The sequence below is a fragment of the Falco naumanni genome, chromosome 2 (assembly GCF_017639655.2).
Source record: "Falco naumanni isolate bFalNau1 chromosome 2, bFalNau1.pat, whole genome shotgun sequence".
Lineage (NCBI taxonomy): Eukaryota > Metazoa > Chordata > Aves > Falconiformes > Falconidae > Falco > Falco naumanni.
The window spans coordinates 115630897-115646577 of NC_054055.1; the positions used below are offsets into that span (position 1 = coordinate 115630897).

The window sequence follows — 15681 nt, forward strand, 5'->3', positions numbered from 1 at the left end:
AATGGGAATTAGCTGTCCTTTGGTAACCTCCTCCTGGAAATCTGAGAATTATGTCTTAGCCCAAATTAAGTTAGTTAGAATCTGAGGGAACTTCTGAGGAGGCAGATGCCCACATCACAGAATTATTACCCCAGTGTGCTTGGGTGTTAACAGTCTCAGCAGACATAGTGTTGGGTATGTTTTCATTCTTGTTTGTTTGTCTTGGGAAGAAACCCACTGCTGGGAGACCTGGAGTACTTCTGTGTCTGTTAGATAGGGGTTGGGTATTTTAATTTCCCTAACTTTCAACATCATATCTCTAATTTTCTAGATAAAGAAAAATAAACATATGATAATTACAGAACTTGCTGATGGCTTGAAAAGGATAAATCTGACTGTGTCAGCTAAGAAGGTGTGTCCAGTATTGCCCAGAGTTAAACCCACAAGAAATCTTATCACCTTTCATAGGAGAATCAAATGTGCTTAAGTTATTGCTTAAGCAATATTTTGTTAATAAAATGTGTTGCAATTCGATTGAACAGGCAGGGCAGGTTAAATGAAGTAAAGATAAAATTAGGGCTGGTGGAAGGATACTGGATTAAATTTAGGGTAAATTAAATAGCTGCAGAGTTTAGTAAAAGAAAAAAAAAGATTGTTGGTATTTCCAAATGTTATTGGAGAATATTGAAAAAACACTTCATTTTTAGTTTGGACTTTTTCCATGATATTGTGCTATTCAAAAGTAGTTCTGTATCTATAGGCAAAATGCTTGCTACTGCAGATCACAGAAACTGAAATGATGTTAATGGTTGGGAAGACAATACAATGTAGCCAGTTAATGAAAGAGCTTGATCTGTACAGAAAATTATTTTGAGCAGATACAAACATATATAGAAAGCAAGATTAATTTAGAGACCTTTGTCATTAAAGCAGATTTTTCTATGGTTTTGTGTGGGATTTAAGGGGGATTAAATGTTTGACATCACTTTGCCTGCACAGGCTATGTTGAAGAGGTTACTGAGCGGGTGATGGAGAATTCAAATATGCGCCTGTGCTGAAAGAGTGGAAGCAATGGATCAGATGGCAGCCTGGCCAAACAAATTGCTGTATTGACTACATTTCTAAAAGCAAGGTGCTTCTGGTTTGACAGCAGATGCCGCAGGGATGTAGAGCTGAAGGAATACTTATGATTTGCCAAAATATGAGGGAAAGAAACTCGGCGAGGACATCAGAACTGGGATGCCCCCATCTTCTGTCTTCAGTGATGCCTTGCTTCATGTGCATCCTTTGTATGCTATGCTGTTTCTAAACAGTAAAACCACTAAAAATAAAAAGTCAGCAAGGTGGATTGGCTGATCAGTGCATCTCTCTTCTGGAAGAGATGGTCCTGGTCATGAAACTTCTGTTCCTTACCTGTCTGTGGCCAACAGCAGTGCTACACAGTTCTCAAAGTCAGCATCACCATCTTCATCATCGGCAACAATTCTCATTCTTAAGAAGGCATAACAGGTAAGCAATATACTCTGTCTGTGTTCATCTGATAGACATTATGCTGTCAACAACCTTTCAATGGACCCTTTTTGTTCACTGTCCTGTTTTGCCAGTTTCTGGATTTATAGTATGCATAGTATTGATAGGGTGTTCCCAAAACAGGAATGGTGAACTGTTAATTAGTTTTCCATAACCAGACATTTCATATTGTGATTTCGTGAATGCTTCATATATATGCAGGTATGTACACACTGACACCCACAGACAGCTCTTTTAACTTGTGTGATAGCAGGCTACTGTTGTGATAGTACTGTCGTGATGTACCAAGTATTCTTGCCCTCTCACTTCCATTACAAGAAGCAGAAATGCCTTCCAAAGTTCTATGTGAGTATTATAAAGTGACTTCCATTACCTAAACAGCAGAGTAGCTGTCAAGATACAGAAGACATTTTTATGGCACTAAATGTGGTGAATTGTAACTTATTTGTAAAGATGCCACAGTGTGTTCGCTTTCTGGAATGTGCTTGTGCTTTTAGACATTTAATAGATTTAGACATCTCTATTCTTAGTCTTTTCAATCAAGTAGCTGGTTTAAAATGAATAAACATACAAAGGTTTTTACATGTAAATTTCTGTGCAAAGTGTTAGTGCTTTTTCCCCACAAATGCAATTTCACATCTGCCATGTGAGGTCTCTGAACCTGTTTCCAGATTAATCTAATAGTATGTGAACAGACCAATGACTGCCAGTGGTAATCCAAGCAAAATCTCTGTTGGGAGGTAGAAGAAATTGTAACAAGTAGCTCCATTTAAGGAAGGAGAAGGGATACAACTGTAAGATTTTTCTAGGTACTTGACCCCCTATTAGAATGAGCAGGGGAGCTCACAGTTTATTCATACAATATCACATATTGAGGAAAAGTAATGTAAGTGGACTCCTCTGATGTGTTTAAACTGGTTTTTTTTCCAAGTTACATGCTTTGCAGCAGGTGTACAGCTGTTTACCTTCTGTATCACTTCTTGTGTGATAATCCAGCAGTGACATATCTCTGAATCCCTACATGTCTTGATAAAATCACATTTAAGCAATACAAGGCAACAGAACATATCCCACTGACACAATGGAGGTGCCTGGAGATGCTATATCGCTCAGTGCCTCTGGATTTCAGTTCAAGGTCATAAGTTCCAGTTTGGTCTAAGCCAAAAGCTCATTAAAAGAATGGCTGTTCAGCAGACTGTTTTAAACTCTCTGACAGTTTTGGAGTGAGTGCTGGTGCACTTACATTTGTAGTAACAAAACAAAATAAACAGAACTAGCCCTAATATCAACATAGGGTCTAATCTGGTGCTTTGTTAGTCTCAGAAAGCAGTCAAGAATCACATGGAAACAGAATAAAATACCTTCTTATTGCTGTAGTGTTAAGGAAGGTCTATTTTAAGCTCAGCTGATACACTTTTGTCAGTGGTAAAAGGGAAGCATATGTTGCTGTTTGCATTTAGCCTGTTCCGCAATAGCTGAGAGGAATCGCTCCATCACTGACATAAAAAATCACAAAGCATGAGAGAAGCCTGGTGGTAGGAGACAGCATATTGTGCGGCATCCTGCTGGCCATCCTTTGCTGGCCTCTTGCCACAGGACAGCAGTAACAATACTAGCACAGTGTCCTCTCCATCTTCACCGATCTTTGCTAATACATACAAACGGATCCATACGACAATCCTGTGAGACAGGCAGAAGTGCGTTAACAGAAGGGAAGAATAGGAACATGGAGGAACGCCAGGACTGCACTCTCAGCTGATGCTGACCAGTGTAGCAGTTTTCTTTACACAAGGCAGTGCTTTGGCCTTCCATGTCTTCATTTCTTAGGTCCTGGTGATTTGGAAGTGGGAAGAATACTGCAGAATCTGAGCCACAGAAGATCCCACAGCTTAACAGTTGCAAATCAGCTTTTCTGTGGAAATGATCCAAATACATTTAATTTCTCTTTGTTTGATTCTCTGTTTTTTTTCTAAAGGCAGCATTATCCTTCAGTACGTTGCAACAGGGTCTGACTTTCCACCAGCCTCTTTTTCTTTCTGGGGAAAAATCTTTCAGCCAGCACTAGGGCTATTAGGGACACAGCTGACAGATGGCCTTGGTTAAATGGGTGGCCTTTTAAAAAAGAATCCCATGTGAAAATGTTACTTAACCTACAAGTTCCACCATTCTAATAGAGTAACCCAATTCTCCCTCCAAAGCTATTTGTCTGCATTCTCTTGTAAAGAAGATTTTAAAGCATTAACCAAAAGTACATGAGAAAGAGATTATTCTCGTGGTCCATTTCCTACAGCAAAGAACAAAGCATTTGACTGTCAAAATATTAGGCTTTTTGACAATACATGTTGCTGATGTTACTGAACACTTAGAAATGCATTTTTATGTGTGTGAGAGAGAACTGTACAATTTTGATTATTACATTTATCTGGGATTCAAGATTTGATCAATGTGTTTAAATGTTTGAGATGACACTGCTGTGCAACTCCACAGGCTCTCCTGGGAATAAGAGTTCTGTGACTTGTACTGATTGGCTACCTTTGATTTGGTAGTAGCTAGAGTATCTTGGGGACACTGGAAAGAAGTTTATGGCCATTAAATCTAAGCTATTCTTTTCATGAAAGGGTCCTTCATAGTACTATTTTCATAAACTTACCTAGTTTCTTTCTGAATATGATGAGATTTTTTTCCCCCCACTACCTCCATATTGCAGCAATAAAGGAAGTGTGGTATCCTGGATATGAAACTTGTGTAACTGAAACCAAAACCTTTCCTAACTATCCTTCCCAAGGCACAAGTTTCCAATTTTTCAAAATCCATTGTGACGAGGTGCTGGAAATGTGTTTATGTCTTTATAAATACCCAGAGGTGCTTCAGCCTTCCTCCAGGCTCCTACCAAGAACTTTTACCATTTCATTAGTTATGCAGGCATTAAAACAGAAGAACAGCCATGCAGGATCTTGCCAAAGGTCCATGTACTGTAGTGACATGTTTCTAACAAGGGCTGTAAGCACAAGTTTGGAAGAATAAGGACAGGGCAAACAATAAGACATTTCCCCCCAGTACTCCCACCCGTATCCGGTCACCAGATGTCCCTCAGAGACTTCCCGTGTTAGATATAATTTCTGGAGATTTAGTGACCTTCAGTGGATTTCTTTTCCATTAACTTGTCTGATTCCCCCTTGAACCAGCATAAACTTGTGATAACCTGGTAGGTTAAAGACAACCAGATAGGATGCTAACCACATACATCCTGTGAATGCTACTGGTTATGGAACTACATGAATGGCATTATGTGGTTAAATGCTTTAACCAAAACCGGTCCAAGTACCCTTGAGCAGACCTTTGATCTTCCATTCACTATTAGGTATTCAAGGTTAGGTAGGAGCAGCTAAATTTGTCTTTAAAAGCCTGCAACATCTTTGCCCATTGTTAAAGAATTCTGAATTAGTTGCTTTGGTTTTGTAGGCAGTGACTAACTGCTCTTTGGGAGCTCTGTCAGATACCAAGGCACTGGGCCATGAGTCCATATAACAGTATTGGGAAGTGTCTGAAGAGTATCTCTCACTGGTTTTCATCCAAAGAGCTGGCGCTTCCATTAACTTCCTGGCGTGTCTTCCCTATGTGATCTGAAGCACTTAAAGTGCTGTTTATAACCCCTGTTGGAGTTTAATTATAGATTACTATTTCACTTGCGTAATGTAAAATGTTGCCTGGAATACAGCTGTGGTGAGCACAGCTATTATAACTTGGAGCAGTAGTTTCTTGAGCGTGTGCCTCACTGAGACCAACAAAATCCTATTAATCATTGCTCAGATCTATGCTGACACCAAGCCATCTTTCAGAGTTCCCTTTGTTACTACTAACTCAGGTAGGTAAAAAGAGATTTCGTCTCCTTAGGTGCATGTATCTGCTGATGCATGCATCTGTTGATGATTTCACAAAAATTTCTTCACCAGAAGTGTTGTCTGGAATTGGAACAGGCTGCCCAGGAAATTGGTTGAGTTACCATCCCTGGAGGTATTTAAAAGACCTGTAGCTGTGGCACTTCAGAGACATGGTTTAGTGGTGGACTTGGCAGTGTTGGGTTAATGGTTGAACTTGATGATCATAAGGGTCTTTTCCAACCTAAACAATTCTGTGATTCTGTGTAGGCTTTTCCTCCCAAACACCACAGCCTAACATCTGCCATACGATGAATGTGCAGAATCGATGACTGCATTTAGACTCCTAGGTTACAGTCCACTGGCCAAAGCTGCATGATAAAGAGACCAGGGTGCCAGGCCACCAAAATATAATCTGTATCTTTGCTGTGCTTCTGCAAGAATGAAAAGTGTATCTCAACTGAACTCGGGAAGGTTTTCTGAGACTACTTAGATCTGTCTCTTCTTTTCAATGGAATTGGTGCCATGGGAAGGAGCACTCAAGAAAACATCTGCTGATGATTTCACAATGCTGTAGGGCTGATCAATAGTTAGATATGGGTCTAGAGTTGCCTGGGAGTAAACAAATATATACATGAGACTCCTTGAAGCGTCAGTTAACTGTAATGCTGCAGTGAGAACAATTTAATACTGTAACTCTTAGCGAAAGAGCAACATCTGGAGTCCAGATGCTGATGTTAAAGGAGTATCTGCTAGAGAACACTTTTATCCTTGGGTGGGGGAAGCAGTCAAGAAGGAGCAAAAATGCGAAGCAGAAGTGTATTATTTTTTAATGATACAGAATTTTTTATGGATTTTGTCTAAGTTTTGGTACCTTTACACATGCAGTGTTACCAGTGTCCATAAAATTAATTCCAAGTACCGTAAGCATATATCTCTGCCTGTAATCCTATTTTCCTTTGAAACAAAAAAAATAATCTGCCAAAGGAAGGTATTGAAGAAAAGATGTAGCATGTTTGTAATGAAAGTGCTATTCTGACCCCTGCAAGATCTTGCCTAACTTGAACAACCACTTTTGATAGCAGCTAGAAATAATTATACGTACCCCACCATTTGTATATCAAACATCAGCTTGAAGAGGCTGTTCAACTAAGCGGGCACAAAGGATGCTTTGCATTTAGGCAGCATTTCTGTTTATTTTATCCTCATCCAGGGAAACAGAAGGAATATAAAAATCCCATAATATCTCTTCTCAGTGGCTCATTAAAAAAAGAATTCCTGCTCTGGCAGCTTATGTTTTGCCTCTTCTGACTAGGGAAAGTCTTCCTCAGTCACATCCTTGTTTCTTGTAAGAAGTTGCAGTAGATGTATCATTGTTTTAGCCTGCTTCTTCCAGTGAAATCATCGGAGCATCAAACAGATAATTTCCTTGGCATATCCAATGACAAATAACCTAATGCTTCCAAACTGTATTAGCTGTGCCATGGCATTCAGAACATAATTCATCATTTTCTCTTATACTGGTTCCCAAGCAGCAAAATTTCCTCATATACCTATTGCAGACCATTGTAGGTGTTCAGTTCTACTGCCCATTCTACTCTGATACAGGTTTTCTCTGTAGTGATTTTAATTCTCTGAAGCATGGGGTTTCATTTTAGCATCCACATAATTTTCATACACAGACGACTAAAGTCTGTATTTGAAATGCCTGATGGGTGTTCTGATTGCCCTGGTAATTTGGTTCAGACACTGCCAGAGACATTCAGGAATACTAAGGTAAATTAATTTGTTCAAGCCCAACAGTTCTGAACCGCCCAGCAGCCACCTCAGTCTTCCAGTAACATAGCATTTTCAAAAGTAAGTTCTTGGGCTTTGTTATTAAGAAAAAAAGGGGGAAGGGGGGGGGGGGGGGAGTAAATACAGGTATCCCATATTCTATACCTTGTCTTAAGCAGTATTTGACTACAGGGCAAACCTTCAGAACAGACATTCAGTCTAAAGTAATAATTAGAGTTGCTAGCAGCAAAGTCCCAGCGAATCACAGAAGGCATGAAAGAAATTGCCTAGGGAGAGTCCCTTGCCTGTGGCAAAGCAGCTGTATTTAAGTCATTCCTACAGATAGATGTCTAACCTATTCTTAAATAGCCCCAGTGAAAGGAGTCTGAAAACCTGCCCAAGCAATATGTTCCCATGTTTCAGTGTTGTCACCATGAGAAAGGTGTTCCTAATGTGTACCATCTGTCTTCTTGCCACTGCTTATCCTACTGGGGAGCGGACACGCAGCAAAGGGCCCTGTAAAAGCTCATGATGTGTTCTGAAGACTGTGATGTGTTCCCTCAGTCTTCTCCCTCTAAATTAAACTACGCAGGTTCTTACCTTTCCTGCAGTGGGGGCCCAAAGCTGGGTGTAATTCTGTAGCTAAGGGATGGCTGGTTCTGTTACTACTTGGGGCCATCCACTTAAAGCAGAACATGCAACGAGAGGTGGAAACTTAAGGAGACACCACAGCATTTTCCTTATAGCAGAACCAAAGAGTGTAATGGATTCTTTCTAAAGCCTGTGCCCCACAGTTGCCAGATCTGGCTGTAGATCTTGTCTGTGTTTTAACCCAATACCTTTGTGATACGGGCACATACCAGACCCCTCTGCTGTCTGTGCCATGGTTTCTGTTTATAGGAAAAATGCATTGTGATGGGCATCTGTTGTTCATTTTAAATGCAGGCTCAGCCCATGAGATTTCCATCTGGAGAGCTCAAGTCCATTCTTAGGCATGTGATTTTCCCAGTGGAATTTGGGATATTGTGCAGTATGTTCTGCAAAGGGAAGAAAGTTAGCAACAGCCACCAGAAAGAAGTACAGAATTCATGGTGTCCTGCTGAGAGCACAGGTTCATCTGTGCTGCCTTGGTGCTACGTAGAGGCTCAGTTATGTGTGGCATGGGGAAAAATGCAGAGACAGGACTCCTGATGCAAAGGAGTGCTGCGCGTGTGAGCAGCAAATAAGGGATGAGCTAACGAGTAATTTGGCCAAATCTGTGTGATGTTTAAGAGGATCTCCAAAGACAAGTCCCTGGATCTAAGACCATTGATTTCTGAGCCCTTCTGGAAAATCATTGACTCATGTGAGCTGCTAGGCAAAAAAAAATTAATTAAAATATTTACAATAAAAAGTATATTTGTCTGTGTAATGGATAATGTATGAAGTGGTTTAAAAACATGGACACATGGTGTTATTTCCAAGTCTGAGTTGCAATGGTTATATGAATAATATTTTTTCAAACAGCTATAATCTCTTGTATAATGATAGATACAATCTCTGAGTGGAACAGAAAAAGCGCTAGGTGTTCTGGGACTTTCTAGATATAATTGGTGTTCCTCATGGAGCTGGGCACCCTCTTACCTGATTTCCCTACCTTTCCCAATATAACTTTCTCCAACTTTATTAGCACAGTTTTTTCCCTTATCATACCAGATTCAACCATCCAGTATTCTTGGGTCCCTGCTTCATTTAACTAGAACTCTGAATGTCAGACAGAAAAAAATATGAGGTTTCTTACTATTTTTTTTTTAAACATAGCAAACGAGAAATTAAAATGAGGAAACTTGACAGCACCAAAGTACGGCCACTTAAGTCTGAACAGCTTCTTCACATAGAGGACCATGACTTTGCACTGAGACCTGGATTTGGAGGTAAGCAGCTCATGCCTGCGCTGTGCTGGTTAATAGTTTATCCTCTCTCTGGAAGTTTGCTTAAACTCTGTCCAGCAGTGTCACTTAAAATTAAATGACAGACTTAATCGCAGCTCACCTCTTCTGTTGCACTCTGCAAATAAATAAAGAAGAAATCCAGAAATACTTGAAGGCAAGGGACATTTTTGTGTTTAGCATATCAATAGCAGAAACTGTTTAAATTGTCCCCTTTTCAGAACTAATTTAAAAAATATTAGAATGAGATTCTTTGAGAACAGTGATTAAGGTATCCCTGTAAACTGCATAGTCTAGTAGCAATTAGCAAATTAGTCATGAAATTTGTTTTGTGAGATTGAAATGAACCATCAATTCTTAAATCTGCTCTACAAAATTAAAAAAACTACCCACAGGCCTTCAGTTTATTACCATGTTGTTTCTGTGTTGTTGGGCTCTGTGATGATTATTTCTTCATTTAACTAAATTGCATTGGATAAAGGAAGTATTCAATGGGATGTTCACAGTTTGGATTCAATTTTGAATCTCCTGCATGAAAGTTAAAATGAGAAAGCTGTCCCACTAATAAGCTTTGTCTGAGCCTTTGTGTCACCATTTCTGTGTTCACGATTCATGAAAATAGACTGAACTGCTCTGGATTAAGACAAAATAAAATATATGAGGACCAATAATCAGCTGTGTAAACAAACATAAATCTGGCAGGCTAGCTGAAGTCTGTGGAGCTATTCTTGTTGACACCAGTTGCTGGGACCTGGGGCATGCCGGGAGAGAGATCTGGGGTAAGAGAAGAGCCTCTCTGGATGCACTGGGAGAATGTGAAATGGTTTCTTGTTACCCTAGAAATTCTGTCTCATCAGAGAGCAAAAGTCTTGCCTGATTTTGAACAATAGTTGAGATACATCTGTTTCTTGACCACAAAAATTAGGATTACCTCTTGCCTAATACCTGTCTAGTCTAATATCTATTAGTCTGGACATCTTGTTACCACCTGCTTTGCCACACAAGGAATTTAAATTTTTTAGTGTCATCTTAGAGAGGAAGTAGCATTTCCATGATAGCAAACAACAGTTTGGGATGTACTTTATCGCTGGATCATCCCAGAAAGCAATACTTATGATGTACATAAAAGCAGCTTTCAGAATATACCCTGTGATCTGGCAGATGTAATTTTCCACAGGCAGTGAGGATTTTTTTACACCCAGCAAATCTGTACCAGGCTTTTTCCCCTTGTCCTTTTATTTTCAGATGACTAGTCATAGAGCCCATTCAATTCCTATTGAAGCCAGCTGTAGTTTTTCCACTGACTTCATTGCACAGGCCTCTCAATAATCACTGTGCCATGGGTGTGATTTCAGCTGTACTCCTGTCTCTCAGAAATAGCTTTCAGCAGAAGAGTGCATCAGCTTTGCTTCTCTTCTATCATCCACATGCCATAGTGGCATGGGAGACGCTTTTTTCAGTCACATCCAGTAGTTTACATGCTTCCAAATTTTCAGAACTCTCTTAATATGTGGCACAGGTAGGTGTGAATCTCTCTAAGATTAAAACATAGATCCATTAACATTTTTACAGCACACAGTGAGAAAAGTCTCTAGCAAAATGAATGTAGATCCCAAATTTTACTCCATTATTCCTATCTTACCATTGATTTCAGTGATGTTACAGTGGTAAAGGATGGCTTGTTTTTCACAAGAGGCAGGTTAAGAAGGCAGCAGCAGAGAGTTAGTACACAGGTGTGACCTCATCAGACGACAAAACGCACCAACTGAAACACAGATCTGAATAACATACCCAGAATTATTTTATGACAGCAGAGACAGAGTACAGGTTTCTCTGAAGAACACTGGTGAATAAGCGTGCAGCAGAAGGAAACTTAACTAGGGGAGAAGGTGAAATTAGAGATACCATTGCTACAGTCATTGCCACGGCAGTTGTAACATAGCCCTGAACCACATAAAGACTTACAACACTGCAGCTTTATGTATTTAAAGCAGGTGAAATTTTGGGTTTGTTTTTATCAAATCTAATGAAGCATTTCAGTATTGTCATTCATAAGGGGCTTGTATCTGTCACATGTCACAGTGCATGATTTATTCAGCTCAGCACAATGCATCAATTCACAATGCTGATAGGAAAAAAAAATACAGGTCAAAACAGCTGGGTGAAAACTAAGTATTTTAAAATCATTCTTTACCTTTAGAAGAGGGGAATTTTTTTGCCCTCTCCTATACCCCATTGTGATATGCTGGGTACGTCAGGGAGTTGGAATGACAGATTTTATTAATCTGGCTCCACTGTGCCCCTTTCTCTGAGGTCAATCATCCTTTGCACCAGTTTGGGAGAAAAAGCATCTGGAAAATTCATGCCGTTTTGAACCTCCTGGAGATCCCTCAGTTCAGGGAACTCTTAAATCTGGCTTGTTTGATTTCATTTAGCCCCACACATGCAAAGTAAATGAGGCAGACTACAGGATCCAGAGATTTTAGTATTTATAATTAAGTAACAAAGAAAAACCAGAGACAGCACATCCTGAATTTGACTTGTAAACTGAGCAAATGTGCACAGGAAAAAACCTGGAGGAAATGAATGTAGAACTCTTGGATACTGATGCTATCAGCTGCAGTGTTACTGGAAATAATTGTGACTTTGCTTACATGACTGGTTCCTTTCTCATGAAATTGTATCATTGATCTGTGGAGATAAGAATCCGTTTTTTGACTAAATGGACACAATTCCATTTGAGTGTTATTTACATTCTTCTGCGGTTGCAATGCCATTCCAGCTGTACAGTCAGAATTTGACTCTCTGACTGTTGTTTTCAAAATTTAGTCCTGACCTTGTCCATTTATTAAGAGATTAGCGATCAAAGTCTGAGAAGCATACTGTGTCAAGAGGAAGCAAAACCAATAAGCTGTTTCTACATTTTTGCTATAGACATGTTACTTTGTCTGCAGTTCATTATACAGTGAAGTTAAGTGAAGCAAACCAGTAATTCAGTACATCCAAACATTCTTTAAAAAACTAAACTTACATTGTTAAACTGCACTTATTCCCAAGGCCAGGATCTTGGGTTGTTGTTTGGGGTGGGCAGGCGGTTGGGTTTTTTTTCTTTCCTGGACTTTTTTCTTTTGTTTTGTTTTGTTGTTGCCTTCTATGTAATGTCATAATCCAATTTGCTTTGGAAGTCTCCAACAGGTGGACCCCTGCTGATGCAAACAGATGTGGAGCAGCATAGTGATTTGATTAATTCCACTAGATATTGGACTAGGAGCATGGATGTTTCCTATGCTCAAACAGCTTTACCAACTGCATCAGTGAACATTGTAGGAATTACGTTTAATCCTTGCTGCTTCCAGAAGCACTGATACAGGCCAGGAGATGGGTATGAGAGGGGTCCTGCAGTGGTATAGTATTGCTTGCCAGTTCTGGCAAGGCTGTCTGTCTGCATAGGTCCTACTAAAGGAAACAGAAGACTGTCAGTAGACTCAGAATCAGGTCTTTTCATGACTTATATATCTTCATACTACTATGGTGAAAGTACTTCAACTGATTTTTCAGTAGCCCGATAAACTGATAATCTGTGAGCAGATAGCTTAAGTTTGGGCTGGAGAAAAAGTAAGAAATTACATTATGTTGCCAGCACTTCTTGGAATGGTCATCCCCCTGTTTTAAACTCAGTAAGAAACGGTAAGCACAGGCCAATAACAGCCAACGAGCAGAGACTTCTAGCAGCTCAGATCTGAGAGCTGTGATGCAGGCTGCCTTAGCAGCCAAAACTGTATACATTGAGAGAGGTATTAAAGCAGATCCTTTGAAATGCTTTAAAGTTACTTTCTTTGCTACTACACATCTATTTGCGTATATCCTATTATTTTCTGAACAATCTTATTTCAAAATACTGGCAGAAGTCATTGGTGTGAGCTCTTGGTTTCCTGAGTTCTATCTTCACTTACTAAAAATTAACATTGCCATTAAAAAAAATCATAGACTAGCATATAGAGGAGGCCATTCTTTTATTTTTCTGTACCTTGGTTTTCCTGACAGTAAAACACTTCCATGCACTCTCTGAACTGTTTTAGAGTCTAAAGGTTATGGAACCACATGATCATTGTCACTGTGTACATGCAAGTCCTTACTGTGTATATATATATTTGTGTATAAATATATATTGAAGTATGACAAATTTATTTTTCTTTTACATTGTGTCTTAAGGACCTGCCATTTCCTATGCTGACAGTATGTTAGTTAATGAAGTTTAAAAATCCATTATCTCTGCTTTGTCAACCGGTATAGAGAATAATAACATTAGCAAGTATTAGAAATGATGGAAAAGAATTTAGTAGCATTTAGCTGGTCAAGAATTAACATTTTTTCTAGACAATTTGCATCCCAATTCCAATTAAGCATAATCTTAATTCCAAATTTTCAGAGGATCAGAAATTCCATTAATTTACTCCCTGTTATGCTTCCTCCCTCCTCAAGCTAAATTAGTAACATTTAAATTAATCTGAAGGTAAACGGGGGGGGGGAGGGGAAGGAAAGAAAATAGCACCCAATTAATGTTCAAAAAATGCTGCAATTCTAACAACTCTTTGCCACCAAGTTGTTTTCTTTTTTGCACCACAGCCTTCCCTGAAAGGTCAGAAATATCTTCTCACTGTGGTGAAGACTCACTCTGACGAAAGTGGAATGGCTTCTTTTCTTGTGTTACTGGAAGGAGTAGCTGGGGTCCAGAACAGGAGGGAAATATTTTGGTAATTTGCAAGACCTTTAATAGGCTCCTTCTCCTGGATATTTTTTCTCTTACACTACTAATTCTTCCATTCCAAGAGTTGGCTACTGCTAATACCAGGTGCTAATATCACCTTCATTTCTTACACAAATAAGAAAGAGACAAAACCGTAACATGAAGAAAATACCATGCCAGTAATTTTCCTGTTTCAGACATTGCCAAAGGAAAGTAAATACATCCACATAGCTTCACTTCCCTGGGGCTTGTTTACATTTGTCTCTGGTTTTCTTCCTCTACAGGCCCACAAGCCTTTTTCAGAAGAAAGGGCTCTTGTAGATTTTGATCCTTCCCTGGTCTCTGTCTCCTTCTGGGAGCTTTCTGTAAGACCTAGCTTTTTTCCAGCACACACTGTTACAAAGCCAACTGGGATACAGTGGCTGGTTTTTCTAAAGTCAACATTTCATCTTAAAGAACTTCAGGTGCAATCCGTGGTGTATTCAAAAGTCTATTACAAAAATACTATAGAATTCACTAAACCAGTCATTATTACTGTAGAAATTGATGCTAAAATGCTAAAAGGATATATTTTTTACGTAATATCCCTTCTAAAAAGGGTATTATAGAATTTACCTGCTGTACTATCTATTAAAAATATTCCATGCTCATCAAGGAATTCTTTTGCCATGTTTAAACCTTTAAAATAAAAGACTGGAAATGGCTTGTGTGAAGATAAGCCCATCTGAAAACAATTCTGTTTTTTCTGCTGAGGAGTAATTATCTTGAAAATCTGTGGAGTCTCCATTGTGAAAATCACTAATCCCTCTAAAATAATGATTTATAGCAACGCTCTGAAGCAACTGAAGCTGCTCAGTTTAATAACAAAATCCTCTCTGCCATCCACAGTTTTGTCAAACTGGGAAATAAAAATACAGCTTTGCTCAGGTTACTTTTTTTCAAAGTGAATTTAATGTTGTTGCCTGATGGTCAGCCAGAAATTGAAATTCTCTATATACTAGGGAGAAAGCTGTGGTACAGGCATAGAGGTAGACAAATCACTAGTCTGGCTGGTTTAGGATCCTTTCCAATGCTTATTGAAATGCTCTTTTTTAAAAACACCCAATTGTGGTAAAACATATCCAAGTGACGAAGAAATTATAGTTCTCAGCATCCTGTTCCCAGTAGTTAATTAATACTGTTTCTGGTGGAGTTGATTTTTAATCACAGAAAAAATATTTCCAAGAAACTAAAAAGCTCAGAAGGCCTTCACCTGAGGAAGGCCAATATGCATCTTATGTGGTGGTGGTGGTGACAATATAATAATGTTTCCAGTTAGAAAAGTGAACAGCACACTGAAGTGCCCAGGGTTGCATATATATGCAATGTTTAGGGTCTTTATCGTCTACTTACATTTGTTGCCAGAGTCAGAACAGGAAGAAAATATTCGCAGCTGCTATGATCTGTCAATAATAGGTCAGGGCTGGACTTAGGGGATGTGGTTTTATAATGGTCTGTGGTAAATGCTAGACTGAACAGTATTTTCTCATTAAGCAGCATAAGTACAGTCTTCGGCCTTTCCTCAGCTAGAGAACAGGAATCTCTTTTTAAGGAGTCTGTTTCACAGTTCTAGCATTTCTACCTAATCAGGAACAAATTTCATTGTAACAGTTCCCTTTTGATTTAATTCACTTTAGAACCATCCACTGTATTTCTCCTGGCTATAGTTTTTGATCTCTTTTATGCTATTGTGTCCCCACTGACTCGGTTTTATAATAGTTCCCAACTTAGTGCAAGCCGTCCTTTCAAAGAATCAAGTGCCTCTGTGTATTTAAGTGGCGCTTACAGTTTGTATGCGTGTGAC

General features: G+C 39.2%; 1 protein-coding gene across 1 annotated transcript in view; it reads left to right on the top strand.

The window, feature by feature from the left end:
* Positions 1-956: 956 nt before the first annotated feature.
* The window catches only part of GABRR3 (gamma-aminobutyric acid type A receptor subunit rho3), a 31745-nt gene continuing 17020 nt past the window's right edge, over positions 957-15681 (top strand). The window contains exons 1-2 of the mRNA XM_040583010.1: positions 957-1488; positions 8964-9076. Of these exons, the coding sequence (XP_040438944.1) occupies positions 1361-1488; positions 8964-9076 (241 nt within the window). The 5' untranslated portion in view covers positions 957-1360. The remainder of the gene's footprint in view (positions 1489-8963; positions 9077-15681) is intronic.